We start from the raw sequence: 12,509 nt of genomic DNA, 5'->3' as shown, positions 1-12,509 counted from the left end.
ACACAACAGAAATACAAAATATTGTAAGAAAATACTATGAAGAATTGTACGCCAAAAAACTAGACAACCTATATGAAATGGACAAATTCCTTGAATCATATAATCTTCCAAAAATCAATCTGGAAGAATCAAAAAACCTAAACAGACCAATTACAACAAATGAGATTGAAACAGCTATCAAAAAACTCCCAAAAAAAGAAAAGTCCTGGGCCTGATGGCTTCACAAGTGAATTCTACCAAATATTCAAAGAAGAACTAACTCCTATCCTTCTCAAGCTATTTCAAAAAATTCAAGAGGAAGGAAGACTTCCAAACTCCTTTTATGAGGCGAGCATAATTCTGATTCCAAAACCAGGCAAAGACAACACAAAAAAAGAAAATTATAGGCCAATATCCCTGATGAACTTAGATGCAAAAATCCTCAACAAAATGTTAGCAAACCGGATCCAGCAATATATGAAAAAAAATATACATCATGATCAAATGGGATTTATTCTTGGGAGGCAAGGCTGGTACAATATTCGCAAATCAATCAATGTGATTCATCACATAAACAAAAGAAAGGAGAAAAACCACATGATAATTTCAATAGATGCAGAAAAAGCATTTGATAAAATCCAGTACCCATTCGTGATCAAAACTCTCAGCAAAGTGGGAATACAGGGAACATACCTCAACATGATAAAGGCCATCTATGACAAACCCACAGCCAACATCATACTCAATGGGCAAAAATTAAAAGCAATCCCCTTAAGATCAGGAACAAGGCAGAGGTGCCCCCTTTCACCACTCTTATTCAACATAGCTCTGGAAGTCCTAGCCACAGCAATCAGACAAGAAAAAGAAATAAAAGGCATCCGAATTGGAAAAGAAGAAGTAAAACTATCATTATTTGCAGATGATATGATATTGTATATAGAAAATCCTAAAGTCTCAGTCAAAAAACTACTAGACCTGATAAATGAATTCGGCAAGGTGGCAAGATATAAAATCAATACTCAGAAATCAGAGGCATTTTTATACACTAATAATGAACTGTCAGAAAGAGAAATCAAGGAATCAATCCCCTTTACCATTGCAACCAAAAAAATAAAGTACCTAGGAATAAATCTAACCAAGGAGATTAAAGACTTGTACTTGGAAAATTATAAAGCATTGATAAAAGAAATCAGGAAAGATACGAATAAGTGGAGGCATATACCGTGCTCATGGTTAGAAAGAATAAACATCATTAAAATGTCTATATTACCCAAAGCAATTTATAAATTCAATGCAATACCGATTAAAATACCGATGACTTACTTCAAAGATTTAGAACACATATTCCAAAACTTTATATGGAACCAAAAGAGAACACGAATAGCCTCAGCAATCTTGAAAAGGAAGAATAAAGTGGGAGGGATCACACTTCCGGATATCAAGTTATATTATAAGGCCATTGTACTCAAAACAGCATGGTACTGGCATAAGAACAGGCACATAGATCAATGGAACAGAACAGAGAACCCAGAAATAAACCCACAGCTCTATGGACAACTGATATTTGACAAAGGAGGTAAGAAAATACAATGGAGTAAAGACAGCCTCTTCAACAAATGGTGTTGGGAAAATTGGACAGCTACCTGCAAAAAAATGAAACTAGACCACCAAGTTACACCACTCACAAAAATAAACTCAAAATGGATAAAAGACTTAAATGTAAGCCGTGAAACCATAAGCATCTTAGAAGAAGACATAGGCAGTAAGCTCTCTGACATCTCTCGCAGCAATATATTTGCTGATTTGTCTCCACAGGCAAGTGAAATAAAAGACAGGATAAACAAATTGGACTTTATCAAACTAAAAAGCTTCTGCACAGCTAAAGACAATAAGAACAGAATAAAAAGACAAACTACACAATGGGAGAATATATTTGACATTGCGTCTGATAAGGGGTTAATAACCAAAATTTATAAAGAACTTGTAAAACTTAATACCAGGAAGACAAACAATCCAATCCAAAAATGGGCAAAAGAAATGAATAGACACTTCTCCAAAGAGGACACACAGATGGCCAATAGGCATATGAAAAAATGTTCAACATCACTAATGATTAGAGAAATGCAAATTAAAACCACAATGAGATATCACCTCACACCAGTCAGAATGGCGCTCATCAATAAAACAACACAGAATAAGTGCTGGCGAGGATGTGGAGAAAAGAGAACCCTCCTGCACTGCTGGTGGGAATGCAGACTGGTGCAGCTACTGTGGAAAACAGTATGGAGATTCCTCAAGAAATTAAAAATCGAACTGCCTTTTGACCCAGCTATACCACTGTTAGGAATATACCCCAAGAACACCATAGCACTGTTTGAAAAGAAGAAATGCACCCCCATGTTTGTGGCAGCATTGTTCACAATAGCGAAGATCTGGAAACAGCCCAAGTGTTCATCAGAAGACGAGTGGATTAAAAAGCTTTGGTATATATATACTATGGAATACTACTCAGCTATAAGAAATGATGACATAGGATCTTTTATTTACAACAACATGGATGGGCCTTGATAACATTATACTGAGCGAAAGAAGTAAATCAGAAAAAACTAAGAACTATATGATTCCATACATAGGTGGGACATAAAGATGAGACTCAGAGACATGGACAACAGTGTTGGGGGTACAGGGTGGGGGGAGGAGAGGGAGAGGGTTGGGGGAGGGGAGGGGCACAAAGATCATGGCTTTTCAGCATTTGCCATATTCCCCCTTTAATCTATAGACAGACAGCAAATATTTACTTATGGTGTTTCCACTATAAAGACTGCTGTCTTAGGGACAAATGCTGATGAACTATTTCAGTAGTTCCTCCTTCTTCAAAGACTTATATGTCAACATAGAGCTCCATGTTTCATAGGACATACTCAAGCTCACTCCATGCTCCCTAGAGCTTTAACACAAGTGAATGCCCTTTTTTTTCCTTTTTTCCTCTTTTCTTTTTTTTTTGTTTTTGTTGTTGTATTTTTTCTTTTATTTATTTATTTTTTGTATTTTTCTGAGGATGGAAATGGGGAGGCAGTCAGGCAGACTCCCGCATGCGCCTGACCGGGATCCACCTGGCATGCCTACCAGGGGGGGATGCTATGCCCATCTGGGTGGTTGCTCTGTTACAACCAGAGCCATTCTAGCGACTGGGGCAGAGGCCATGGGGCCATCCTTAGTGCCCGGGGTGGCTCTGCTCTGGTGGAGCCTTGGCTGCGGGAGGGGAAGTGAGAGACGGAGAGGAGTGAGGGGAGGGAGAGGGGGAGGGGTGGAGAGGTAGATGGGCGCTTCTCCTGTGTGCTCTGGCCAGGAATCGAACCCAGGAATCCTGCACCCCAGGCCAATGACTCCTACGGCTCTACCATATCATGCTTTTTACTTAAAAAAAAAAAAAATTTACATTTCTTTTGAAGGCTGATGAACAGGAGACACCAAATCTTTTTGGCCTGCAAACTACTACCTTCTTTATTAGATCCAGCTAATAACACTGTTTTGTCTTTTTCCAAATAGCTCCAGATATATGGAAAAGATTTATATAGGCAGATGGGGATCCTCAAACCCCTCAGCGAGATCTTCTGAGCATGGCTTTTAAGATACCTAGAGGCAGAAAAAGCCCAATAGAGATCAGGGGAACTACCAGCTTTTAGGATACACCCTTAAAGGCTCCAACGCCCCAAAGGGGTCTCATAGGATGCCATCTGGGTCCTGCTTCAATAGTGGAAAGGAAGGTCATTGAGCTAAAGCCTGCCAGGCTTACATGCCTCTACTGTGAGGAAACAGGGACACTGGAAGGTAGGCCCCCCCTCACTCCTCTAAGGGAGGGTTCAGTCTCTTCCAGCCCTGCTCCAGCCACCTATGACCTAACCTTGCCCAGAAAGCTGGGGTTTGCCATGGAAGGCTGAAGGTGCCCAGGGCCGTTGGTCCCATCTACGACACTGTGGACGAGCCTAGGGTATTTCTTCCAAGAAGCAGGTAAACTGATCTCATTTGCACAAGGGCCACTTAACTATGTTTTGCCTGAATAGTCAGGTTTTTTATTCTTCCCTCAAAGATCTCTGTTGTGGGTGTTGATAGTCCTATTTTCTGCTGCTTTGCTTAGTATATAGTGTTTCCTTTATCCCTCCTACCTCAATGCCCCACTCATATTTCAGGCTGGGACCTACTCCTAATGTAAATTTCTCCTTCCCCCTTTTGCCAACTTGTATTATGAATTTACCTTTGCCACCCAGCTTAGTGTATCCCAAGGTTCTCTTTACCATGCCACAGTCGCAGAGTTCCAGGGAAAATAAACCTGGTCTCAACTCTCCAGGCAGAGGAGAACAGAGCGCCATATCCATGCATGCTGCAAATGGCTTTTCCAGTCTACCTGAATCATTACCAGCTAGAAGCAGCTGTCATTGGGACTTGGACATGAGCTGCAAAGTATAGAATGGTGACAATTCTAGTGCCATGCAGACTTTTCCTGGACTCCTGCTCCCTGTGACAGCTCCTAACAGACTGAACTGTGGTTGGGTTGCATTTCTCAGGGATTTGGCATGGTGATGGGGCCAACTTGGACTTGGTGAACATGTTAAGGACACTACTCTTTTATGGATTCTTGCTGTATTGGCCAAGAGTTTGCTTAAAGGCTTTTAATCACTGTAAAAAAAAAATAGAAGACTGGATAAAGAAGATGGGGCACATATACACCATGGTATACTATTCAGCTAGAAGAAATGATGACATCGGATCACTTACAGCAGAATGGTGGAATCTTGATAACATTATGCGGAGTGAAATAAGCGAATCAGAAAAAAACAAGAACTGCAGGATTCCATACATTGGTGGGACATAAAAGCGAGACTAAGAGATATGGACAGGAGCGTGGTGGTTACGGGGGGAGGGGGGAGGGAAGGAGGGAGAGGGGGAAGGGGAGGGGGAGGGGGAAGGGGAGGGGGAGGGGTACAAAAAAAACTGGATAGAGGGTGACGGAGGACGATCTCTCTTTGGGTGATGGGTATGCAGCAGAACTGAATGACAAGATAACCTGGAAATGTTTTCTTTGAATATATGTACCCTGACTTATTGATGTCACCCCATTAAAATAAAAATTTATTTATAAAAAAAAGTGTTAAATACAAAAATGATTCATTTAAGTGAACAAAATTTTATTATGTAATTTGTTTATGAATAAATGTGAGTGAAAAAAAAAAAAGAAATCCATCTTTGTTCTTACTGTTAGGAAGACAAAGAGCAGAACAGAGAGCCAGAATTTCTCTAAATAGATCATTGTTACCAGTGACATCTCCCATCGATTAATCCTGCAATTAAACTCAACATCAAATCTATATGTAAAAAAAATGTTTAATTGTGGTAAAAATCTACGTAACATAAGCTTGCTGTCTAAACCATTTCCAGTTCAGTTAGCCTGAGCCACATCCACATGATTGTGCAACTGATCTCCAAAACCCCTTTCATCTCACAAAACGGAAACTCTACACCCATCAGACTGCTCCTGTTACCCCACCCCTACCCCGCCAACCGCCATTCCACTTTCTGTTCCTGCGAATCTGAGCACCCTCGGCACCTCCTGTAGAGAAGCATGCAGTCTCTGTCTGGTTGTGACTGGCTTATGTCTCTTCGAATAATGTCCTCAAGGTTCATCCATGTTGCAGCATGTGTCAGAATTCTCTTCCTTTTTAAGATTGAATTATAATCTATTGCGTGTATACACAACATTTTGTTTATCCACTCGTCCCCTGATGAAAACCTGGGTTGCTTCCACCTTTTGGCTATTATGAATAACTCTTCTATGAACGCGGATGTACTACACTTAATATATTTGCATGTCATTAGCTAATAAATTACGATGGCAAAACCTTGCAAATGACACTAACCTCTCCGGCGTGGGGAAATAACAAACCAGTGGGTTGAATGCCCAAGGTATCTTAGTGAACAACTATGAAATTGGTTGAAAAGTGGTAGGACATTTCAACCAACACTCCCTGGAAAGAATATATTTAGGGGGGAAACAATCTCTCCTACTTATTTTTTAGAATGAAGTTTGGTATAAATAATTAAACTATTTAAGGAAATAAGTCTATACCAAAAAATACTTCAAACTACGTTTTTCATATTAGGGGTGGTAAATGTTTTCACCCAGGAATGCACTGTGTCCTTTCAGGAAGGTACTCGTGACAGGTTGTCCCATTCCACTTGATCACGTCTGGAGCTGCCACCCTTCCTATGTACCAATTAGGGACTGAGGCTAGTGATTTTCTAGGGAAGCATCACTCCCCCTACCTTCCTGGTCTATATTCTTATTCAAAATGCCCCTCATCAAAGGCAGAGAGCTGCAGAGGTCAGCACTTCCCCTCTGAGACCTCCCTGTGGTTTAGGGGGGCAGGTGTCAGTGACCTTCAGGTATCATAACCGGAATTTGCCCATTGACAAATCACAGTATTCACTGGGAGTTCAATTACATGTGTGAATGTTCTAAAACACCAATGCTGGATTTCGAATGTTTGAAACAAAATGAGCAAAGAGAAAAATAAGTGAGTGAAGAAGGGAGGGAGAGGCAGGGCCCTGGCCGCCCAGGGCCTGGACCCCTGTCCGCGTCCTCCCCGAGCCCACGGTCCTGGGCCAGGGCTGCTGGCATCTGTCATGAGATGCACAGCTGTGCCGCTGGGCCGTGGTTTCTGATTTGTTAGGGTTTATGTGGAGTGGAGACTGCTAGCAGGTGGCTTTTCCTCTTGTTCGTAAGAACTGTAAAGACTATCAAGTTGGTCCTTCAGGGATCAATGCGGAATTATCCCCACAGGTGACATTGCTTCCCTGTACCCCACAAGTATAATTGAACCACTCAGCTAAGGGGCACCTGGCACTTCCCTTGAGACTGTTCACCACCCAGTACATCTCGTGGGAGACTTCCGGTGAGGGGTGAGAATGTGGCCTGGAGGGTCCTGGGGAGGCCTCCAGCGTGTGGGCTGTGCTGCTCCAGCTACCGGGTGCGCTGTCGCCCCTGCAGCCGCACTGCCCACCCACCCCCAGCACCCACAGGCCGCCAGCACCCACCCTGAAGAGGAAACGGGCCCAGATCCTGCGCAGGCTGTCCCGAGAGCCCTGGGGGAGCGCAGCTGCGGTCAAGAGGTGTGAACTGTCTGGTTGCTGAGAGTCGCAGAGGAAAACCCAAGGGCCCTATTGTCTCCAGCTACCTGAGAACATCTTTAAGAGCCTGAGGGGACGTTTGCAAGCTCTGGCTGGAGCTCATTTTCCCACAACTGAGCCAGAGGCCCCTGACCCTAGGGCCATCTGGGTCATAAAAACATCCTCACCAAGAAGGGGAGGGAGGGTGTGGGTCAGTAAACACCATGGCCACCTACATAGATTGCCGCCCATTCCACCCCTGCTTGGGACTGCCTGAGTGCGTCTTGGACCAAGTCTGAAGTCCAAGTTCTTCTCTGGGCCTCCCAGGCGTATGGGGAGCAGAGAGGCCTGGTCACTGTGCCGGGCAGATGGAAGACACGACCCTGGCCACACCCAACCATGTCCCTGTGCTTGTATGTCACCCTTCCTCAGCCAGCCAGGTTCTGATTTTAATTCTGTATGTAAACCCACTATTGCCTTGTTGTGGGAGTACATTCTTTATTTCCCTCTTCCTGACTCTGGTTACAGAGCTTCCCCCAGAGCGTGGTGCTGATATGTGCACTCTGGCTTGCTCCCGGCCTCAGCGAATTGAAAGCCGTCGAGAGCACAAGCCAGGCTCAGGTTCCCGTTCATTCCCCTTCCCCCTCCACACCCCACCCCCAGAAGGGCAGTACCACAGCCTGGCTCTCCATGGGTCTTAAAACGCTCTTTGTCATCTGCCTGCCCTCTCTAGATACTATTTTATTTCATTAAGAGGAGAGGTGTCTAAGCTTTTAAAATGGTTTTAAAATGTTTCATCAGTTGACTTTTTTTAGGTACGACTTAGTATCTTTTTTCTTTCTTAAATAGAAAAACTCCTGGACTGTAACATTTTACAGAATCCAGTTGGCCCGTGTGTGTGTGTGTGTGTGTGTGTGTGTGTGTGTGTGTGTGTGCATGTGTGTGTGAGAGAGAGAGAAAGAGAGAGAGAGAGAACATTTGGATACACCATTCTCCATAATTGCACGAGCTAATTCCTTACAACAAAGTCCTTCCTGCGTACATACACGTCTTATTGAGCCCGTTTCTCTGCAGCACCCTGGATATCACCAGCACCAAAGGTACAGCGGTGCACCGCCCTACAACCTCACCCTCCAAGCAGTGGCTAAGGGCACCGAGCCACGATGTCCTATCGGTTGGCCTGCCCTTAAACTCTTCCCTACCTGTAGGGCTGCGACTACGAGTTTTATCTTCCAGGTGGTGGAAAACAAGGGCTCATCCCATGCCTCCCTCTGAGAATCACGCTGTGACTGCGATGGCGGCTCAGGCTCTATGAGGCACAGCAAGATGGAGCCGTCCTAAAACTTTCCGGGCTCTTCTTTCACATTCCGCTGCCCCAGTGGGCTTCAAATTCTTTTTTAATATAGAACCGGCCTTATAAAACTTTACCTGGGACCCAAACATATCATATGTTGAGCCCTTTTGCTGGTGCGGGGAGGGAGAGGGCCCCTTAGCCATGCCTCCCCGTGGGCCCCACCTTCCTGTCCCTGGTCACCACTGTCCCACCTGTTTTCGTGGGTTGTGCTTTGACAGAAATGGAGTGCCTGACCTGTGACCCCCCCCCCTCCTTGCACAGGCTCCCTGTAGGAGGCAGGGAAGGAAGTCCCTCTTGCTCTGGCCCTGGGGGCTCAGGACACCTGTACAAGGCTCCCTCTACTTATAAGACTCTTGCAAAGTCTCTCCTTCACTTGCATGTGCCAGACACTAAAAACTTGCCAATGCATTCAACAGGTGACTGAGCACAACAGCGCATGGAGACTTGAGTGGCAAAATGGTGCCTTTAATACATGAGTACTTAGCCAACGAGATTTGGCTAATTGACACTCAGCCTTGCCTGTAGACACACAATTATTTTTTTGAGCTTATCTACACACCTAAAGAGGAGAAAACTAACACATGGACATCGGTCTTACCTCCTGACATTGGCTATTGTGTATACCATATTGTAGATTATTCTCTTATAAATAACATGGTGCCTTTCAAAAGAAAGCACCATCTCAGCTCTCACACACAGCCCTCTCTGCCAGGTGCCCACTGGGAATATAATTTGAGAGACACCAGACAAGAAGCACATACTTGCTGAACCTGAAAAAGTTCATCCCTAGCCCTTTTGTATCAAAAACATAGAAAATAATGATGATGATAATAACAATAATACCCACCACTCCTTGTTTACCAAGGCTAAGTCCTTGAACTCTATGATCCCTAAACCATTCGACAAAGAGAATGGTCTTATGAACACAACCTACTATTCAGGAGCCTAAGATTCAGAGAAACCAGGCAGCTAACATAAGGTTATACAGAAAGTGAATGCTATAAAGCTCCAGTATTTCCCAGTGTACCCTACCCAAGCCATGGGACTATGACAAAAAGGACTAACACCCAACAGCAATCACTGGTAGACACAGAAAACACCCTGCCAGATACCGTCGGATTCTTTCTGAAATGACAGCTTGCAGTTTCTGAAGGCTCCTCTCCAGGGAAACTTGGATGAGGCTAAAAACGAAGCCAGTGCTTGAACCCTGCCCCCGGATTCATGGATATATCTAGGTTTGGTGCTGCAGCAGGAGGTGTGCGTGTTGCTGGGATAAAGCACTAACAGAGGTCTTTGTTCCTGAGGCCAAACGCCGGCTGCCTCCCTCTCATGCAGGGGCAGCTCATCCTGAGGGCAGTGTAAGACCTGCGCTTTCTCCCACCACATTCACCCCTGTGACATGCCTCTCCTCCTCGAAACTGATAGCGCATTAAGAAAAACAAAATTAACTCAAGAGATTCATTCTTTTAAAACAATATTCATGGAACCAAGGAACAAAGTTGGAAAAGAGATGATAAAATGTAAAAAAGCATTGCAGAGCTCCCACTTGGGTTCCATAGAATCTCATGTTGCCAGTGGGTAAAAAAGCAAATAAAATTGGCACTTACCTGGTGGAACCACCTGGATCACCTTTTCCCAAGATCCGTGTGGAAAAATATCAAGAAGGCAGGAATAGAAGCCAATGTCAGCCTCCGAGGCATTGTAGAAGGCCAACACCACATCGTTGAGGACCAGGGTGGAATTTAGCAAGTGAACCCTATCCTCATAGGGCTTCCTGACAACCCCACCATGATCCGGGTTGAAAATGGCCATGGTCTCTTTCTCCACTGGGCCGATCTTGAACCACTCCATCTGGGTTAAGTTGCCCAAGGATGGATACATGCATTCGAGAGTCATCGTCTTGGCCAGTTTCACAGTTGTGTCCCAAAACATCTGTGTGCCTAGAGCTGAAATATACATCACATTAGTTCAATGAGACTTCATGATTGACACATCAAACGGATACCTTAAGCCCCACGCTCAGCTTTTTAAGACCCCGCAAGATTGAAAATAGAGACCATGATGGAGGCTAACAGGTCCTTCCTTTGTCTAAAAGGGCTTCCACTGCGGGAAAGAGGCACTTGCAACTTTTCTGAATGAGTGAAAAATTATCTCAGCCAACTAAAGAACATTGTCCTTTCTGAACGTGTCACACTAGAAAACTGAAAAAAAGAGCAAGTTGGGTTTTTTTTAAATGAAGACATCATCTTTACCTTTGTACACGTGAAGAACGGCCAAGAGGAAAAGAAAACAGTCCATTTCTGGAAAGCGCAGGGGAGGCCAGTCTATGAAAAAGACAATTTTTATAAGAATGCTGCCGAGGGCCCAGCACGATGCACTGCTTCCTTCCTCTAGATAGTATCTGTGGCGTCTTCTTTCTCTGAAGCCTGAACACAGGAAAAAGGTCTTAGCTTCAAAGTCAGGTTCACTCTCGCACAAGGACGGGCAGACGTGCCCTGCTTCTCTCTCGGGGAAATGGCTTTACTTTCAAGCTTTCGTTTTCTACAAAGATTCATTCATTCATTCATTCATTCACGCAGTGCGCTCTCGGTGCCGAGCTCCAGGCAACGAGGACATGACCATAAATTAAGTTACCAAAAAATAATAATTCTTGCCACCATGGAACTTACACTCTAGCAGGAGGAGATAGCAAAGGAAACAAAGAGATCAGAAGCCTAGTGAGTGAGAGGTGGTGATTGCACGATACACGCAGCAGGAACGTGAGGACAGGGAGGGGTGGGCGGTGTTTCCCTTTTGATGGAGAAGCCCAGAACCCAGAAGTCTCTACTGAGGACTTGAGGGCAGGGGTGGAGCCTGTGGCTGGGGATCTGGCAGCCTTGCTGGGCAGGGCCTTCCTGTGCTGACCTCAGGCATTGGCTTTGGGTGACAAAGCGTCATAGGAATTGACCAAGATAATACATTCCGTGCCCCTTCGATCCAGTGTCCCCGACCATTACATCCTCTGTAACTATGGTACAACGTCCAAATGCGACTGATGTCTTAGGTTCTTCGTGGCTCCCTTCCACCTCTTATAAAATAACAGTTCACTTTCTTAGGATCGTCTTAGAGACATTCCTACGTCAGCATAAAAATACAGGATTGCCTCCATAACAAAAAGGATGGTACAAATGCACTTGGCCCTGGTTGAGAGGGTCAAAATAAAAGGTGGGTAAAAACTGGGAATAAGGGGGACAGGCACCATGCAAGACAATGTTGGCCAATGTCAGCACAGCACCTCCTATGTGATTCACTCCGACAGGTATCAGTAGATGTTCACTATTTAACATGAGCATCTAATGTGGCGACTCTTTCAAGAAACATGAGATCAAGCATGAAACCAACAACGTAATGATAATCGGAACAGAAGTATACCATGTACCTGCAATAAGACACGGTGCTGGCTTAAGTTCACATAGCATTCTGTTATGTTCCAGAAACTTCCACGTTGATGACATCATGTGTGCTTATGACACCTTTGTGGTCATCACATGACATAGCCACTGTTTCTGCTTTGTATGTGATTCAAGAACATGATTTGCTGAAAACTTTATTGTGTTGTGCCAACTACCCTGCTTAGACACTGGAACCACCAGCATGAGACAGCCGTGGTCCCCGCCCTCAAATCATGCATAATGCATTGGGGCAGGCACATAAAAGAAGCAGTGTATTACAATAAGACTTGAGAGTTTTTCTACAAGTGATCTGATTGAGGTTTACAGCATCCCAAAGAGGGAACTTTGGGCAAGGTGCCTTGTTTATCCAACCTGAGTGAGACTTCCCCAATAGGAAAGTGGGAGCGAGAGCTGATGGTGTGACAATGTGGGACACGATCAGGAAATGGTGTCCAGTCTAGTGGTGGGGAAGTGACAAAAATAACATCGAGTTGGATTGAAAGTGTCTTGAATGATATGCATAGAGGACTTCAGACTCGGCCATCAGGGACCAAGGCGTCCCGTGACACCTGTCGCTCGGC

At 44.5% G+C, this 12,509-nt stretch overlaps 1 protein-coding gene across 4 annotated transcripts in view; it reads right to left on the bottom strand.

The window, feature by feature from the left end:
• The window catches only part of CD226 (CD226 molecule), a 78,404-nt gene that overhangs the window by 56,059 nt on the left and 9,836 nt on the right, over positions 1-12,509 (bottom strand). For 3 of the 4 annotated variants that reach the window (XM_066247326.1, XM_066247328.1, XM_066247327.1), the window contains exons 2-3: positions 10,750-10,923; positions 10,105-10,443 (exon numbers count right to left, since the gene is read on the bottom strand). In XM_066247326.1, coding sequence (XP_066103423.1) covers positions 10,105-10,443; positions 10,750-10,923 — 513 coding nt within the window. The remainder of the gene's footprint in view (positions 1-10,104; positions 10,444-10,749; positions 10,924-12,509) is intronic. The other variant, XM_066247329.1, reaches the window with a different exon arrangement.

Source organism: Saccopteryx bilineata, chromosome 11 (assembly GCF_036850765.1).
Source record: "Saccopteryx bilineata isolate mSacBil1 chromosome 11, mSacBil1_pri_phased_curated, whole genome shotgun sequence".
NCBI lineage: Eukaryota > Metazoa > Chordata > Mammalia > Chiroptera > Emballonuridae > Saccopteryx > Saccopteryx bilineata.
This window is presented reverse-complemented; position numbering and strand designations above follow the sequence as displayed.